The following is an 18360-nucleotide window of genomic DNA, read 5'->3' as shown; positions in this document are numbered from 1 at the left end:
AGTTTCAACATAACTTTCTAGGTGATACTTAGTATAGCCCTAGGCTGGAATCATCATAAATCATCAGTTCAAATAAAGTTTCCCTCAGCTGAGCTCCCAGAGTGACTGTTGTAGCTCAAATGTTTGGCAGCTGGAAGACATGTCTCCAGGGGTCCCTCATTCCAGTCCCATATCATTGGAGGAAACAGCAGGTGAATCCCCTGCACCAGGTCTCTCTCTCCCAGCTTTCGCTGACTGCATTGATGGTCCGTGTAGATTAAGTGCATCTACACTGTGCACCATTTGCTTCTGTCCTCTCTTCTAAAATCACCCCTGTTGCTCATCAATCACTTTCTGAGTGCTGGCTAATGCTGCGTGCAAGAAGGATTTTCAGAAGAAATGGGCTCCTAGCCAGCATGTGTATGTGATTTAATTAGGTGGGCGGGACAGAAAACAGCCATATCAGTATTCAATGAACCTATCAGGGGCAAGCACGTTGTAAGATTTAACTAGAGGGCACCCCTTGCAGGACTTTGCTATCGCAGACTTGAGGCTTAGCACTTTCAAAGGTGTTCTCTTTGAGGTTTAGGGTGGCTGGACCAAGAAGTTGGTATTTTGTGCTCTCAGAGAACCAGAGACCTTAAAGGGGTCCAGCTACCACAAAAGACTTCAATCCAGGTCACTCTAACTTTCACATGTAGGTAGGGTTTTTGTATCACACTGTCAAACAAGCTGAGAGGTGGTCATGCAAGGCTGCCAGTCTCTACTCTAAACCCACAAAGTTTTGGCCCTTACCCGATGGTTGTCCCTGGCTAATTTGACCAACATGTCTGATCATACCAACAGGTCACAGTAAACAAAACAGAACTTCCATTTCATTATTGTTTCTTCGTTGTTTTATTGGTGTTGGGAGTTTAATCCAAATGATATCTTTCCATTTCTAAGAATTGAAATCAGACTTAATGTGATAACTTGCCTGTGGGGTCCAAAGAAGTTCTGTTGAAGAGTTTTCATTTCTTCTATCAAATATTAAAGCCATTAAAAGTTCCAAAGAGGTTTAGGGAGTAGCATAGCAGTAAAATGCTTACCCAGGATGCCCAGGCCCTTGGTTGCAACCTCAGCACAGGAAAACAGAAGAGCCTTAAGCCAGGCTTATGTTGAAGCATCTCTAACCTTGATTTAGAAGTCCTAGAAGATTGGTTTGGAAACAGCTCGGTAAGAAGCCAGTCTCAATGGAAGGTAAGCATTTTCCTGGGTAGAGATGACTGTTTTCTATGCTTGGAGAAGGGAAGACCCAGCTGGTATTTGATAGTAACAAAAATGAAAGCGGCCATTTAAGAAAAGGAAAAAAAAAGTGTCAGGAATGTCAGAGTCCATGTTGACTGGTTTTTACATTTCCCCGGGCTGCACTCCCATGCTTCGGTTGGCATGGAGACTGGAAAGGAAACTTTCCACCAGTCTGTCACTTGCTACTGTTTCCACTTAGTTTACTGTGAATCCACTTTTAACAGTTTTCTCAAAGTTAAAAAACCGAGTTTGATCCCGTGTGTGTTTTCGGTCTCAGGACGCTTCTTGAACTCAAAAACATGGTACAAAAGGCTTTAAAACTCAGCCAAAGATCTAGGGTTTGAAATGCCCAGCTGTTTAACATTCAAATAATTCCCTGGCCCTTTGTTCATTTTTCCCCCTCTACATTTCGTCTGAATGCTTTGGCATGGGGGAAGCCCACAGTCTGAAAGTAACTGTGGCCCAGCTCTCCTTACTGTATTGATTAAAGACGCTGAAAAGGCCCATCTGCCTCTCAGCAGTCTGTGGTCCTGCGGGACATGGGAAAGCCTGAGGTCCCCAATCGGCTAGGAGTGAGGTGGGCTTCCCTAAACCTCAAAAAAGTCAAGTTGATCATCCTTAGAGAAGCTAACATGATGAGGTTATTGAAGCCAAACTGGGGACACAGAGAGGGTTGTCCCTTGTCTCATGGGATGAGTACCTAGAGTCCAGCAGAAACACAGAAGTGATTGATCCGAAACCAAAAAAAGAATCGTGTATAAGACTTGGAGTTTCTTAGGCTGGAGAACGGAGCTGAGAGAGAGCCACCTTCCCAGGGCCTCAGGCTACCCACAGCAAGCTGGGAGTTCTCTCTTTTTCCAACCCTTGGCAACATCCTGTTCTGCCTGAAGCTGGCTGGAAGCTGCCGAGGGGAGGGAACTCATGCACGTGAGGGAAATCAGGGCAGAAAGGGTCAGGAACAGATGTGGGCACCAGGGGAAGTCTTTTCCAAAAAGCAAAGGAGATTCCCACAGCTGGAGGGGCAGAGAGTCCCTCACTTCATAAGGGATGTGGTAGTGGGGAGGTGCTGGTGATTTGTTCTTCCACCTTGGCACATTCACTTGCCCTTTGCTTGTTTGTCTGTTCTTTCTATGTTGTGTCACCTCAGGGCAGAGCCGGTGGCAGTACCAGGCACGCACGGAGCGCTCACTGTAGCTATGCTGAACAAATGTGTACAAATACGGTGCAGTTGTGTCCGCGGCGTCTGGCACGTCGTGGGTACCCCCTGCACATCTGTATGGCAAATGATGTGCCTCTGCGAGTGAGGGGGCTGAGCATGTGAGGCTCTGGAAAGCAGGACAGCGAAGGAGGAGGGTTTCTGAGACCACAAAAGCGTCAGGGAGGCTGGCTGGGGCTGCGGCGCCCCGCGGGGGGCTCTGCCCGCGTGGCGCCTGTGCGCGTGGGGCGCGGGGGCACGTGCGCGTGTGCGCGTGGAGCGCGGGGAGTGTGCCCGCGCCGTGCCCCCCGCGTGCTGCCTGGCGTGAGTCACCGCGGGGCTCGCCTTTATAACCGCCGCTAGGCTCGCGGCTCAGCAGAGCAGCCTGGCCACGCGTCCCCAACGTCCCGGGTCCCAACGCCCCAGAACGCATCTCCTAACCGCCACCGCGTCCCCGGGACGCCATGGGGTACCCGCGCTGTGCCCCGCTACTGCTACTTCTGCTGCTACCGCTGCTGCTCACACCGCTGGCCGGGGATGCCGCGGTCATCACCGGGGTAAGCTGCCCGCGCACCTGTCGCTCCCGGATCGCCTCCGAGACACTGGGCTCAGGGTGTGTAGGAACCAGGAAGGGCGTGGCATTCTTTGGGATAGTTCTTTGGTCACTTGGGATCATGTTCTGCTCCCAAGGCAGGGGACAGTCAGGCTCAAGATGGAATTAAGCTGCTGCCTTCCCCTCCTCTCCCTCCTGCGTTCCTCCGGTTTGGTCTGCTGTTCTATTTAGTAGCTCAAAGAAGTTTCTTCCCCAGTGAGAAAGTTATTTTCCAGGAGCTGGAAAACCCACACCCCCAAATCCGGCCGCTCTTAATTAAATTGGAAAAGAGCAAGACATACACCTCAAACTCCATGGCTCCTGAGTTGGTCTTACCCTGGGGAATAACTTGGGTCCGGGCCACGTGTGGGGCTTTGGAAAGCAATTGTGGGCTCCTCTTACTGGGTTCTGGAGCAGCTGCTCTTTTATGCTAATCTTTACCACCACCACCCCCTTCATCGTGAAGTTCTCATTACATAAATTGTCAAGTTTGACTCCTGATACCTCACTCCTAGGGCTTAGTGATGGAGCAGGCTGTCGCTAGACATTATTTAAACTCACAGAGAGCGTCTTCATCAGGCTTAGAAATAGCCCATTCTTTCAAGACTTCTGACAAGTTTTTTTGTTGTTGGTGGTGGTGGGATTTTGTCTCTTGTTTTGGAATGAGTTCACAGTACAAAATTTCGGAAGTCCGTTTTAATAGCCCAGCAGAACCTTGGCTGTTTGCTGTTGTTTTACTCATTAAAAATAATAAAAATAATAAAGTTGCTAGCATGTTTTTTTTTTACCAGATTTCCTTATTTAAATCACTTTAACATCTAAAGTACACATTATTGGATTTTAATAGAGACGTGATTGGAACAACACACAGCTAATAAAGTAACATGTTTTATTCAACGTAAGAGAAGGGTCATTATGTTGAATAAATAAAGATTGATGTTCTCCGTGTTTCTTAGTGTCCAGATTGCATTCTGAAAGCTCTGGGCCTGTTACGGCATTGGGCTATTACCCATAGATACTTGATTGTATGCCTTGTGGTATTTATTAGAGTAGAGATTTTTAAAACCGAGTATATAGCTTCATTGGCAGCTGGTTGGTGTGCACGAACAAACGTTTCTACAGTGTCTTTTGTAACACATGGGAATGGAAACATGACTGGGTTGGTTTCTTCCTCCCTTCCCCTGCTGGTCCATTCTAAGTGTTTCCTAATCCTCTAAGCCCTGAGATTCCTGGGTAGTGCAAATGTCGTTTTGTTCCACTCACAGGAGGACACTGTTTGCTTGGCTCTGCAATGGGTTAAGAAGAATGAAGGGTACTAGGAAGCAGCTGTCTAATTAAAAAGATATAAACTTATGCAATTCTTTGTAAATTTCCAACAACCGAAGCTTTGTGTTATGAAATGAAATTTTATCTCATTTTTGTGTTTACATGCTGGTGGGGCTGGGGGTTGTGTGATACAGTCTTGTGGACTCCTGTTTTGTTGTTGTTGTTATTGTTAATTCAATATTATGAAAAGGGTATTGGAAAACTTTTTTTTTCTTAAAGCAATGTGACAGTAAAACGTAGTTAGGTCCCCCTGAGAGAAACCATCTGGATTCAAATGAAAAAGTCAGTGATTTATCTAGATATATTGTATACAGGGTGATAAGCATCTAAGTGATTGATTGAATTTTAAAAGATTTTGGCTGGCTTTTTTTTTTTAAATGGTCTTAGAAAAAGAGCTCATGGGACTTCAGAAGGTAGAGTCTTGTATATATGTTATAAACACCGGTCTTTAACATGCATCTTTGAACTTGATATCTTCATATAGATGTATTAAAACCATATTGCAAAAGGTTGTTGAGTAGATCTAACATAGGACTTTGATGGTCATGTTTGCATGATTTCTGGTATCCAGATACAAATTAAAAGATGGAAATGTTTAAACATCATCTTTTTTTTTTTTTAAAAAAAAAAACCATCCAAAGTTAAAGTTGTGGTTTTTAGCCACTACTTATTTTGAATAACAGACAGACTTCTTCACATGGTTTAAACAAAAGCATCCCATTCTGTTGTTTTTATTGTTGTTGTTGGCTCTAAGAAGGAGCTGTAGTTCCTAAGACAAATTTTCATGGACACCAATGCAGGCTTATTCTATTTACTGCTACACAGAAAGTCCTCCACAGTAGAGTCTTTGGTTCTCTATATGGCTGTATATATCTGTAGTTTGTACGGGGTGGGGGTGTCCTTTGAGCAATATGGCTGCTAATTGCATCTGTGCTGTGTGCTGTCCTCACCTGTTGGACCTCAGGAGCTTGCTCAACTGAGTTTCTAACGCACACCTCCGTTCATCCTAAGCCACTCAGTTCGTTTCTTCATGTCACTTATACGAAAGACTGGTGGGATGGGGCAAAAGTCTTGGTTTGTTCCCTCCCATGCTCGGAGAGTTCTTATTTTGAAAGAGGAAATGGTGAAAATCAGGGTACCAGTACAAGAAACATCCAATGTAAATACTTGAAAGGGAAAGTGAACACTTGTAAATGTCGCAGTGGTGCCTTTACAGGTCTGCACTGGTTTGTTCCACATTTCGAGACCATTTCAATCTTTTCAACTAGGCCCCATATATTCAGCAATTAATAATCATAAAATCATGTGATTTGATCCGTGTAGCTCTGCATGACTGTGTATAGCGCAGGACTAGCGTAAACACATTTTTTCAAGTTCAGCCATAAAGCACCAGAAGAAGAGAAAAGTGTTGTTGGTCCCCCCTCCCCCCTCCCCTTCCCATCCTTCCTCCTAAAACCCAGTGTCTCATCATATAGGAGCTCTTTAGTGCATGGAAACATTCTAATAAGTGTTGACGGTGGATGTAAACACACAAATGGAGCTTCCGGTTCTATTTTATAAAAATCACTGCTTAGGATTTTTCGTGTGTGTATATACATGCTCATGTCCGGGGAGAGAGTTTCACACACGCATGTATGGGCATGTGGGCGGAAGACAAGAGTTAAACTCAGATGTTTAACTCATCTCAAGTGCTGTCCACCTTAATTTTTGAGACACAGTTTCTCCCATGGCTTAGAATGCCCCAATTCAGGTAGGCTGGTTGGCAAGGCCCAAGGATCGGCCCGCCTCCGTCTTCCCAGAGCCCAGATGGCAGGTGCAAGCCACCGTGCCTCTGGCTTTTCTTGTAGAATCTGAGGACTGAACGTGTGTCCTTGTGCTTGTGTGGTAAATACTTGACTGGCATTTGGATATTTAAAGAGGATTTTCCCTGCTAATTGTAGAGTTCCCTAGCCTGAGCCTTTCCCGCTCTCTATATTTATCTGTTGGTTCTTTTCCTTTCAGGCTTGCGACAAGGACTCTCAGTGTGGAGGAGGCATGTGCTGCGCTGTCAGTATCTGGGTTAAGAGCATAAGGATCTGCACACCTATGGGCCAAGTGGGAGACAGCTGCCACCCCCTGACTCGGAAAGTTAGTGTCTGCACTGGGACTCTGGGTGTCCCCTCCCGCTGATCAAGGCCTGTGTGGCACAAGGCATGGCTAGGTCACTTGAAACATAAGTCAGAGGGCAGTACAGTGAGGATGCACCTGTTTCTCTCTTCTCCCCCCCCCCCCCTTCCACTCCATTGCTCTCCTGACATTAAAAGTAACCTTACATCAACATAATTCCTAACATGTGGGAAAAGTAGATATTTTACTGAAACGTGTTTTTGTAAAATCAAAGTAAAGAGTTCTTTAAAAGACTATGCTCAACCAGCTGATGGAGCAGAAATCAGTCAGCTTTGTGGATTTTGTTTGTTGTGGCTTTTTTTCCCCCAATCACCAATAACAAACACACTTACTCTTGTATCCTAACCTTTCTGATTTGTTGGTGTTTGTTTTGGGGACAGCTTCTCACATTGTCTAGGCTGGCCTTGAACTCCTGATTTTTCTCCACACTGCACCAAGTGCTAAGCTTGCACCACAGTGCCCAGTCAAAGTTTTGTTATTTTGCTTCTATACCTGTGAGATATGTTTTTTTTTTATAACACTTGGAGATTCAGGACATTTAATTTTCTGGTGTGATTGCAGAGCAATTCAATGTCACGATGACCTAAGAAATTTTGGATAGATTATGTGCCCTGAGAGGCAAAGCCACAGACCTTCCAGATCAAGTCAGATGGGGCTTAGAGGTTGTGTTCCTAGGAATTGCAGATTCTCCAACTGAAGGGATGGTGGGTTTTTATTATATAAAGAGGTAGAGAGAAGGGGGGATTGAAGATGATCAGATAGCATGTGGAACTGTGTCCCTATCCTTCACACAGAAAACATTTCAACACAGTGTGGTATCAGGCAAGTTTTCTAGGTTGGCAAGTAGCTATCTCTCTTCTTCATTGTTCTAGTCAATAAAATTTGGTTCATGGGCAATCAGACGAGGGTCCAGGGCAGGTGACTTCTTGGAGGAAGATACTACTTTTTTCTCTCACAGGTACAGGTAGCATATTTTATAATGAAATGGAATTCTTGCTTCTGCCTTCTCCCTCTTCCCCCTTTGGGTTTGAAGCTATCATAGAAACAGCCGCCTACCCGGGGATCTTAACTGTGCCAGATAGCACTCCGTAGTTTCAAGCCCGTAAGGAAATGAGCTTCCATAGCCAATCGGGGAGGTATAGCTCAGTGTGAGGACCCCGCTTGGTTGCTGGAGAGTGTCTCAAAGTAGTATTCACGGCCAGCTTTCCTGCGGTTGATGGCCTTGAGAAATGCTTCCTGTTACATTTGGACCACTCTTCCTGTGGTTTGACCATGCAAGACTTCACTTGTCATTTTTTAAACATGACACCACCTTTTTATTCCTGGACATTCTAAGATATAACTGGCTTTACTGCTAGTCACCTGTCTAAACGTCAGGTTTCCCAGGAGGCCGTGAGGCTCACCCAGCTGCTTTGGGTAGCAAATCCAGTTTCTTCCTTGCTCTTAGCAGTCCTCTTTTGTGCACTGAAGCCATTGTCCCTGAGTAGCTTCCTGTTATCTTTCTGCTCTGAGAATTGTATGGGTTGTGTATAGAGTTTGTAGAGTGTACATTTTAAAAATGGCCTTTTCTTATTAATAGTGACTATCATGAGTCAGATGTATGAGCCATATGGTTTATTTAAAATGTTGTATATGTCACTCTTACCCAATACCTCACACCTGGGATGTACTTTTATATTTGCCATTCACTCTGTATGACATTAAGCCCAGTTGGAGTCACACAGATAGCATGTGAGAGCAACCCTTATGTCTTTCTGGTCTCCCCCACTTCTGTGCGGCCCTGACTACTCCACTCTTCTACCCCAGTAAAATCAACTGTGGTCATTTGAGCATTTTTTCTTAACTGAAAACCAATGGCAGAGACAGGATGTCCATCAGGATAAGTGTTAATAGCCCAGATTTTAATTTGTGCCATGTGTGTGTATGTATGTATGTGTATGTATATATGTATGTATATAGCGTATGTGTGTGTGTGTGTGTGTGTGTGTGTGTACGTGCTTATATATACATGCTTCTGAGTTTGCCTATGGGTGCCAGACATTGATGTGGGCCATCTTCCTCACTTGGTGCCTGGCTTTTTTACATAAATGCTGAGGATCTGAAAACAGGCCCTTGTGTGTGCTTGGCAAGCGGTTTATAGTCTGATCCATCTCCCCAGGGTCCTTCCATTTGCATCCCAGCAGGAACAGCTGAGAGTTCTCAGCCTGGACCACAAGCAGGGGGCGGAGAGCACTCAGGGAACAGTCTTTTGAAACCTTATATCCATTCCTATGACACATTTTCTCCAACAAGGCCACACCTCCTAATCCTCCCCAAACAGTTCCACCAACCCAGGACCAAGTGTTCAAATGTAGGGGCCTATGGGGGCCATTGTTATCCAAACCACCACACACTGCTTTGTTCTATAGGTCAGCAGAATAAAGACCAATCTGCCTTGCTGAGCATAAACTTGGCATGGAATTCTAGGTATTGTTTTTGTTTTCTCTGCTTTTTGAAACCATATCTAGGAAATCCACCTATGCATGATTTCCTTGTGTCTTATTTATTTTCTCCAATATGGTTTTGTTTAGAGTTCCTTGGCTTATTTGACAAAGTCTGTGCTCCCCCATAAATTTGGGGATCTTTTCTCCAGTTATGCAAAGTTGTTCTTACATTTAAAAGTCATCTGCTGCTAGCATTGGGACCAAAATCTTCTTTATATGTCTAGTAATATTTTGTTGTTATAAAATTAGGTTTTGTTCTAATACTTGGCATACAAGTATTAGTGGTATTTCTTCTTATTGGAGAATTTCTTCTTCTAGTGGGAGTTATTCATGTTCTTAATGATGTTATTTACTAAATTCTTTCTTTTCTGCATATAGGATTCCCTTAAGCATCTTTTATAAACCTGGCTTCGTGACTGTGAGGTCACCTGATTTATCTTTACCACAGTGGCGCCCACTTGTCTGTTGACAGTGACTGGCAGCCTTGCTAGGTACAACAATCTTAGTTCTTACTTTCCTTTAGGACCCAAAATATATCATTCCATGCCCTCCTGGCATTTAGAGTTCCTTCTGAGAAATCTGTCATAAATCTAATATGTTTGCCTTAAAATGTTACTTGACATTTCTTTCTAGCAGATTGTAATATTCTTTTTGCCCTATACTTTAACAGCTTAGCTATGCTATGTCAAACCTGTTGCTCTTCTCCCTTATAATCTGAATATTTGATTCTTTTAAGGGTTCTTTCTGACACTAGCAATCCAACTGATCTGTCTTTAAGCTCTGCCATTTTTTTCTTTGACTTGGTCTAATCTGTTTCTGAAGCCACCAGCTAATGTTTCTATCTGACCTGTAGAGGCCCTGATTTCCTCTGTGACTCCTGTCAGTTCTCAGATCTCCTTCTGATCCTGTGCTGCCTTTCTTAATTCATTTCGATGAATGTGGGTTTTTTTTTTCCATTATTTTTTTGTTTCTGGTAAGAATGGTTCATCTGTTGTGATGGGTATCATTTATGGTATTATATGGCTTTCTTTTGAAAGTGTCTCTTGGGAGGTGACAGTCCTGCATTTTGATTGATCCACAGCACAGATTGTCTCATTCTTATAACAATCTTCAAGGCTAATCCACCAAATTTCTTCCTCACAAGACCCTAAAGAGGCAAAGCTTAAGTTAGAATGAGGCTAGCTGAGTGCTCACACCAACAGGGCAGGGCAGGGCAGGGACTCCCTTGCTATTTTTGATACTTCAAAAGCAACTTAATTCTGTTTCCATAATTCAAGTTCATGTCAATCCTGAAAACAAGCGAGTCCAAGAGTCTCCTTATATTCCTGAAGCTTGTTTTCATGGGAGGTCAAATAAAGAAATCTTTAAATAATGGTTTTATAGTAAAAATCAACTGATAATCTGACAAAGCCCTCAAAGACAAGATTTTGTGTCATGTTCACCTTCCCCTATTGACTCCATGAAATATATTTCTAGAACTCAGTTTACAACATTCTATATTCTTTTCCCCTGTTTTGGAAAAATTGAAAGTTCACTTCAATGAGCGATTTTCAGGGCCAAGAACTGAAGTTGATAATCATGGTGAAGATTAAGTTAATCTATTCTAGAAAAATATAGATCTTCTAGAGAGTTCTCAGCTACATTCAAGATAGGTAAAATAAAGGATGTTTTAATAAATATCTCCTGATGTATAGTACAGATTTCATTTCTACTCATGATCAATGATGGTTTCTTAATAAATTGTAAAACTATAGAGCCTTTATGGGAAATTCTTTCTCCTACTTCAGTTTTGCCCCCAGATCTGTCTTTTGAATAAATAGAACAGTATTTGAGATGAGGAGAGAGCGGTGGGCGGGGACAGGTAGTTTTGAGGTCAGCCTCCTGCTCTGTCTCAGGTGCATCTGTTTACTTCATATTTGGTCATTCAAAGTGGAAAAAACGGGGTTGGGGATTTAGCTCAGTGGTAGAGCGCTTGCTAAAGGCCCTGGGTTCGGTCCTCAGCTCTGTTAAAAAAAAAAAAAAGTGGAAAAAACAGTGGGACCGTATTGAACATGGCTATAATCTCAGCACTTGGGATCCTGAGGCAGGAGGATTCAGAGTTCAAGGCCAGCCTGGCTTAGGGAGAGAGTTACTAGGGCAGTAGCTTATGGTTAGAGCATGTGTCTCATGGGACTAAGGACCTGAGTTCAATCCTGAGCTCTGGCAAATGCAAACTAATCAAGGAAAACTAGTTTGGGCAAAAACCCAAAATACTAGTTTACCTAGAGAAAATACATTTTATATCAAACAATAGTTTTAACCTGGTATTCATTTTTTTTAACACTTTGAGTGACTTATAAAATCATGACTTTAGGAAACACTGCTATAAAAACATGCTATCCTAATTGTTAGTAGTTTACATTGTGGTTTTTATTAAGTTATGATTTTCATAATTAAAAAATACTGGAAAAGAAGAATTTTGATGCCAGGTTTTCTATTCCATTTGGTGAATATGTTTAGCACTTGAGATTTTTGTTTTATTATTTTTCACTTTAAAGAGGTGTTCTGTGATCTCATCTTGCTCTACCTTCTAACCGGTTTGTTTGTCCAGGGACTAAGTGTAGAGCTTTGTCCATGCTGGAGTTCTCCCACCGAGCTACACACCCAGCTCCAATCCACTTTGTGTGTGCTTCTGTCTTTAATATATGCTTATATAGTGTGTGTGTGTGTGTGTGTATGTGTGTGTGTGTGTGTGTGTGTGTGTGCCACGTGCGCACATGCGTGTGTGTGTGTGTGTGTGTGTGTGTGTGTGTGCATGCATGCACTCACGGGCTCACGTGTTGAGGCCAGGGAATCTATGCCTTCTTCATTAACTTTCCAGCTCACTCTTTGAGACATGGTCTTTCACTGAACCTGGAGCTCCTGGTTTAGGCAGGCTGGCTGGCAGGTGTTTGCCAGCCATCCAGCTGTTTCCAGCTCACCGGGATTACAGATGTGCAGTGTGCCTGGCTTTCCTGTGGATGCTGGGATGAGAGTCAGATCTGAGCTTCCACAGCGGTGTTCTTAAACTGGCAGCCATTTCCCTGCCCCACCCACTTTTATAAACATTTTAACATGATTTTCTTCCTTTTTTCTTTCCTTTCTCACTCTCTTCCTTTCTGTCTTTCTATTTCTCTTTTATTTTTCAATGGTCACTCACTATGTAGAATTTGTAACCTTCTACCTCCTGAAGATTACAGTAAGTAACCTATTACTAAAAGAGATTTTGGAGATGTACAACTTATTTGTTCTCTTTCTGAAGCCAGTGTATAACTAAACACTGTGAATAAAATGTAAGCATGTTTTTTTTTCCAAAAGGCTTGAACAGTATTTGTTAATGCTGAGCATCTTTAGAAAGACTAAAAGATAATGTGGCTTAGCAGTTTAGTAAAAGATGGTTAGAGAGAAGATACTGTGTGGCTTCCTCATTCTTCCTAATGTGGACATCAAGAATCACTGGGGCAGTATCAGAGCTGTGGCTGCAGGTTCAAGTCAACCGTGTCTCATAGACAGAAATAGTGCAGTTTGACACAGGGTCCTCCCCCTTCACTCTATACCCACATTGTCCAGTTGGTGGCATCTTGCAAAACTGGAGGACAGTTCAGCAACAGGCAATTGTGCGGTCAGGATAGACAGCAGTTCCATTGCTACAGAGTCAGCTCCCACCCTCCTTTCTTCCCTTCCCTGCCCCCATGGGTGTGCGCGTCTGCACGTTCCTATGCTCACGCTCTTTTGTTTTACTGGAGATTGAAACTAGGATCTTAGAGCCCTTAGGCAAGCACTCTGCCACTGAACAACACGCTTTCTTTGTATTTTGAGATAGGGTCTCACTAAGTGGTCCAAGCTGGCCTTGAACTCACCGTCCTCCTGCCTCAGCTCCCCCGAGTAGCTAGGATTTTACAGGTTTATGCTTCAGTTCCTTCGTTAAATGAGCCATTTTTCCTTTGGTCATTTTTCTCCAAGTGAGAAAGAACCGAGTTCCGTCTGGATGAGTTTAGAATTTGCTGTTTGGAATTGTAGTCTGTAAGAAATTGGTGTTCCACTGATTCTAAAGGAAGCCACCAGGTCTGGACTAGTGGTTAGAATGTGCACCGATGTAAACATTTCCTCACTACAGTTTGCTTCATTTTGTGAGGCTTCTGAATCTAGTAGTGAATGGAGAAGCAGGCTAGAGTCTGTTGGATGGATGATTTCAGAACTCAAAGGTTTTGACCTGGGGCTTGGAAAGATGCTTGGAAGGAGAAATGCTGATTGGGTCTTGGTTTGCATGAGAAAGGGCAACCCCCACCCCCCCACCCCGCCTCAGGAGGGGCTGGAGGAGGGGCCCAGAAGCTCATAGAGTCAGTCAGAGTGGCTTGGTGTTCCTGTAAAGGGCCTTACCTTTCTGGTTCCTTGTATCCTTCAGTACCTAGAACAGCAGCTTGAAACCTGCTTCCTAAGTCCTGTGCATTCCCCTTGCCTGGGTTGTATTTGACTACTTTACACTTGCCTGGGACAAGCACAGTTCCTTAACTATTGCTGTCAGCTCTTAGTTATTAATTTCCATGAGCATCTTGAGCTAGCTCACTGTTTACTGAGAGGGCTCTCCTGAACATTTAGGGCTTTAGCACATTTCTAGCATCTCTCCACTAAATGTGAATAGCATGTCTCCCATCCCAGCTGTGACAAACACAACTGGCTGGGTATTGGCCTATGGACAGAATCACCCTTGGTAATTGAGAAACCACTGGTCTATTTTGAATTTTTAAGTCTGGCCTCCGAGGGGTCTGGCAAAAATCTCAAGAGTCAAATCTCACACTGCCCAAGTTGTCGTTGTCCAAGCTGGCCCAGCTATGATCACCTCTCTGATGTGTTCTGGGTGGTAGGCCTCCTACACTGCATCAAGCCCAGCAGCCTTGACTCACTCAAGGGCAGAACCATTCTGAGCATAGCATCTGCCCTAGCCCGACGGGCAGCAGGGCTATGTGTAGATCCCATGTTTAGCCCCTCGGAAATAGCCATGCATCAAGAAGGCCCCAGGGGAGCCTGGCTGAGCCCTGCTCTGCCTGCTGACCACACCTCGAGCCCTGTCCTCCCTTCTTCCTTCTCTGACTTCCTTTGTGTTTATTGATGTCACTCATCTCCCTGACCCATCCAGAGTCATGTTGCAAATGGAAGGCAGGAAAGAAGAAGGGCGAAGAGAAGAAAAAGGAAGAAGGAGGTAAGGAGAATGGAGAGCGTGAACCTGCCGAGGGCGCATGCGCCTAGGACACTTGCGCATGACAATTAGGTCTGCCCTCTTAGAGCTACCCAAGAGTAAGGTCAGAGTGGGTTTGCCACTGCCTGAAGACAGCCTTTTGGTTTGTTTTTGTTTTGTTTTGTTTTTTTTAATGTGTAAAAGAATTCTATTTTGAAAGCATCTGGGTAATTGTTGTGGGCTGTCTTCTTTTGATAGGACAGACTAGAAAGAAATACAGAGAATGACAGCTAATATAACATTTGAAGTTGGAAACAGGCGGTTTGATTCTCTGACAAGGAGACTTACAGCTAATTCTCTCTCTCTCTCTCTCTCTCTCTCTCTCTCTCTCTCTCTCTCTCTCTCTCTCTCTCTCTCTCATCTTGTCCAGGCTATTCTCAATTTCATGATCCTCCCTTTTCTGTATTCTGAGTGCTATGGTTACAGGACTGAGCCATCCAATCTGGCTAGGGTGTTAACTGACCTAGAGGCCCTGTACCTCCTGGGTGGGGTGGGTTTCCGGTCTCTGTTTTAGGACATTGGAAAGCGTATATATTCTTAGTGCTAGCTCTATCAGTTGGCATGTCTCAATCGGGCTCCACCGATGGCATGTGCAGGGACTGAGAAGTAACTTTGGGTGTGAGGCAGGCCTTCTCTTCTGGGTCAGCTTCTGGTCCAGTCTAGTTCTTCAAACTGAACTTGTCTTTTTCATGACTTCCCTCTAAACACCCTCAGTGATCTAACTTCGGCGGCTGTGTATGAATGCTTGAGCTTGCATAGTCCTGATTGACTGTGGATTCGCACTTGTGCATGGAATACGTGTGGTCCTGTCTAGGTGTGCCTTGCCTTATAGGGCTTACATAGCAAGACACTATAAAAAATGAATGAGAGGGGTTAGGGAGAATGCTCATTCAGTAACACGCTTGCTACACAAGCATAAAGCCCTGGATTCTATTCACCAAAACCTCAGCACAAAAGCCAAGTGCAGTGGTGAACATCTGTAATCCCAGCACTGGGGAGGCCGCAAGTGGATCCTGGGGCTCAGTAGTCAAACAGCCTAGTGGAAGCAGCCATTCCAGCTTTATTAAGAGACCCTGTCCCCAAAAGTGGAAAAGTTATGGAGGAAAGAAGGCATTTGGGTCCAGCTCAGCCTTCCACATGGACTCTGCATAAATGTACCTCTGCACATCACATATGTATATGTGTATTCCACATGGGCTCTGCATAAATGTACCTCTGCACATCACATATGTATATGTGTACCACAGACACACAAGACAGACACACAGACAGACACACACACACACACACACACACACACACACACACGAAACACCAAAATGAAAAAATGCATAAGGCATAAAGACTTTTTTCTTTTCCATCTATAGCCAAACCTTCATCTCCAGATGTGTGAACTTGGGCCGTGTTCACTCTGCTCCTCCATCTCTCATCTGTAAAACAGGTGTGAGTCTGTATTTGAAATCTTCACGAGCTGATGGCAGGGATGGGGGCAGGATGGATACACATAAACACACACACACCACACACACACATACACACATGGTTTTGTGTATTGTCTATTGAGCATTTGGTAATACAGATTAGGATCCAATTATCTGCAAAATGGCTTCATTTGTTTTGATCTTTATTTTCGTATGAGTGTTGGACACTCATACAAAAAAGAAAAAAAAAAAAAGAAAAGAAAAAGAAAAAGCACTTGTTCTGCAAGCACAAAAGACCCGAGTTCAAATTCCCAATATGCACATAAAAAAATCCAAGCATGGGTGCTCTTGCCTGTGACCCCAACACTGGAAGCAGATACAGGTGTACCCCAGGACAGGCGTACCCCAGGACATTACTGGCCTGCCAGCCTAGTTGAAACAGCAATTGTATGGTTCAGTAAAAGATCCTGTTCTGAGAAAATAAGATATCCAGAGATGGGGGAAGATGGACGGCCTGCTCTAGTCTCTGCCTTCATGTGTGTGTGTGGGTCAACCCGCACACTCAGGTGCATGTGCCATACATATGCATACACGTTACACACTAAACCAACAGGTAAGTTGAAAGGTCAATTTTTTTACTGACTTGATTCTCTTTTCTCATTTAGGTTCCATTTTGGGGGCGGAGGATGCACCACACCTGTCCCTGCCTGCCAGGCTTGGCGTGTTTAAGGACTTCTTTCAACCGGTTTATTTGTTTGGCCCGGAAGTGATCAGTTCGAAGTAGGAACTTGAAACGTGAACCTCCACTGCACATTGTCAAGTCTCACTTGTAATTGTGTCAAACAAAGAATACATCAGAAAGAAATGTTCTCCCTTCCTCGACTTTCCAAGTAACGTTTCTGTCTTTGATTTTTGAAGTGGCTTTTCTTTTTTTCTTTTCTTTCTTTGAAGGAGAGTTTTAATTTTTGGAGAGATTTATAGAGGGCAAGGCTTTCTAGCATGCCTTCTCATTTCCTGTTTATGTTTTGCCTTGACATTTTCTTGAATGCCAATAGCAACCGTTCTCACAAATAGGAGACTAAGAGTGACCACTCTGTGACAGAAACTTCCCTTCGCCCTTTGCCTCACCCTTTCCTGCCCCATGCCCAGACAGACACACCCTTACTCAGAGACTCATGATCCCCACCTTAGTCTAGCATTGGGCCGCTACACTCCCAGGCTTGCTGGTAGGCCCACTGAGGAGGCTCAGAGAGCTAGCCCTGTACAAGTTTGAACCAGCCCCTCCAGGCAGCTCGTTGGGAGCAGATGTGGAGTGCTCCAGGAACTTTCCTGCACCCGTCTGGCCCACTGGCTTTCAGTTCTGCTGTTTAACTGGTAGGAGGACAAAATTAATGGGACACTGAAGGAACCTGGTCCATTTTTCTAGATTCGTTTTAAGTAAAAGACATTTTCTTCTTGGTGGAATGGAATATTACATGTCTTTTTCTTTTTTATTTGAAGCTTTTTTAAAAAGTCTTGTTGGGGACATTTTAAAGAATGTCACTTGAGGAAGCATTGATTTTCAACTGGCATGACAGAGTCATCGTTTAAAAAAAATCGGTGTTAAGTTATAATTTAAACTTTTATTTGTAACCCAAAGGTCTATTGTAATGGATTTCCTGATATCCTGCCATTTGTACTGGTATCAATATTTCTATGTAAAAAAAATTCTGTATCAGAATAATGACGATACTGTATATTCTTTGATTTATTTTGATATTATATCCTTATTTTTGTCACGGCTGTCAACAGTTTTTATTGCGAGCGAATTTCTATATAGCCCTCATCCTAAAGTCGGCAGACATGCCAAAGCTGGTGAAGTCACCCTAACAGTACATGCATTTTCATCTTGCATCCAGGAGAGCTGTGTTTGTGTGAATTTCAAGGTAGCACAAAAACGAATAAATAAACCATGTGTACTCAAAAAGCAAAAACAAAAACGCTTTGGCGAGTGAAGGAAAGCGAAACACCCAGATGCGATTGTTCGATGCAATGGACCCGTAGGCTTGTCCTGCGAGATCCAATGTGCGATGCGAGGCATGGCATGCGCTGGGTCTAACTGCACAGTGGCACCAATATGGTCTGGCCTTGAACAACTCCCTAAGTGTTGTCAACCCATATCGCGTCACAAATAAACGCCTGAACTCTCAAGTTTAACTGACTGCACATTTGCCACGCCCACCCTCCCCAGGTTCCTGGAAGTGGGCACCTGCGGTCAGCTCTGGTTATTTGCTTAAGTTAGGGATTGCACGGGTACTGATGTCTGATACAATTTTACAGGATCTGGGTGTATTAATCACCATCGCTGCTTGGAGAAGTGGTCTCCATTTATGCTGGAAGAAAACAAGAAACGTCCATGAGGGGAATTATGGGAAAGAAATGGGCATGCCAAGCAATCTAGCTAAAGTTATCTTTACACATCATTCAAGAGACTTGTCAATAAGTGGCAAGATGTAATCTTATTCTTAATTATCGACAGAATTAAAAGCTATAACTATCTCTTATAACATCTTGCCCTTACCTTGTCCAATCCAGTTTTAAGGTTGATACATAAAGGGACAAACGGAGTCTCGGGTGCCCAGCCAAAAGGACCAAAATACAGTGGAGCTGGGTAGCCA

General features: G+C 43.8%; 1 protein-coding gene across 1 annotated transcript; it reads left to right on the top strand.

The window, feature by feature from the left end:
- Nucleotides 1-2797: 2797 nt before the first annotated feature.
- Prok2 (prokineticin 2) lies at nucleotides 2798-17837 on the top strand. The gene is made up of 3 exons (XM_052172629.1): nucleotides 2798-3018; nucleotides 6381-6506; nucleotides 16369-17837. The coding sequence occupies exons 1-3, from the start codon at nucleotides 2926-2928 to the stop codon at nucleotides 16471-16473; spliced, it is 324 nt and encodes a 107-aa protein (XP_052028589.1). The 5' UTR covers nucleotides 2798-2925; the 3' UTR covers nucleotides 16474-17837.
- Nucleotides 17838-18360: the final 523 nt, after the last annotated feature.

The sequence above is a fragment of the Apodemus sylvaticus genome, chromosome 2 (genome assembly GCF_947179515.1).
Source record: "Apodemus sylvaticus chromosome 2, mApoSyl1.1, whole genome shotgun sequence".
NCBI lineage: Eukaryota > Metazoa > Chordata > Mammalia > Rodentia > Muridae > Apodemus > Apodemus sylvaticus.
Note: the sequence above shows the minus strand (reverse complement) of the source record. Positions and strands in the feature narration are given on the sequence as shown.

Bases quoted from the DNA above. Each gene is read 5' to 3' on its own strand.
- Prok2 (XM_052172629.1), top strand. From the start codon at position 2,926: ATGGGGTACCCGCGCTGTGCCCCGCTACTGCTACTTCTGCTGCTACCG. The intron at 3,019-6,380 runs GTAAGCTGCCCG...TTTTCCTTTCAG, and splicing joins ATGCCGCGGTCATCACCGGG to GCTTGCGACAAGGACTCTCA. The intron at 6,507-16,368 runs GTTAGTGTCTGC...TTTCTCATTTAG, and splicing joins GCCACCCCCTGACTCGGAAA to GTTCCATTTTGGGGGCGGAG.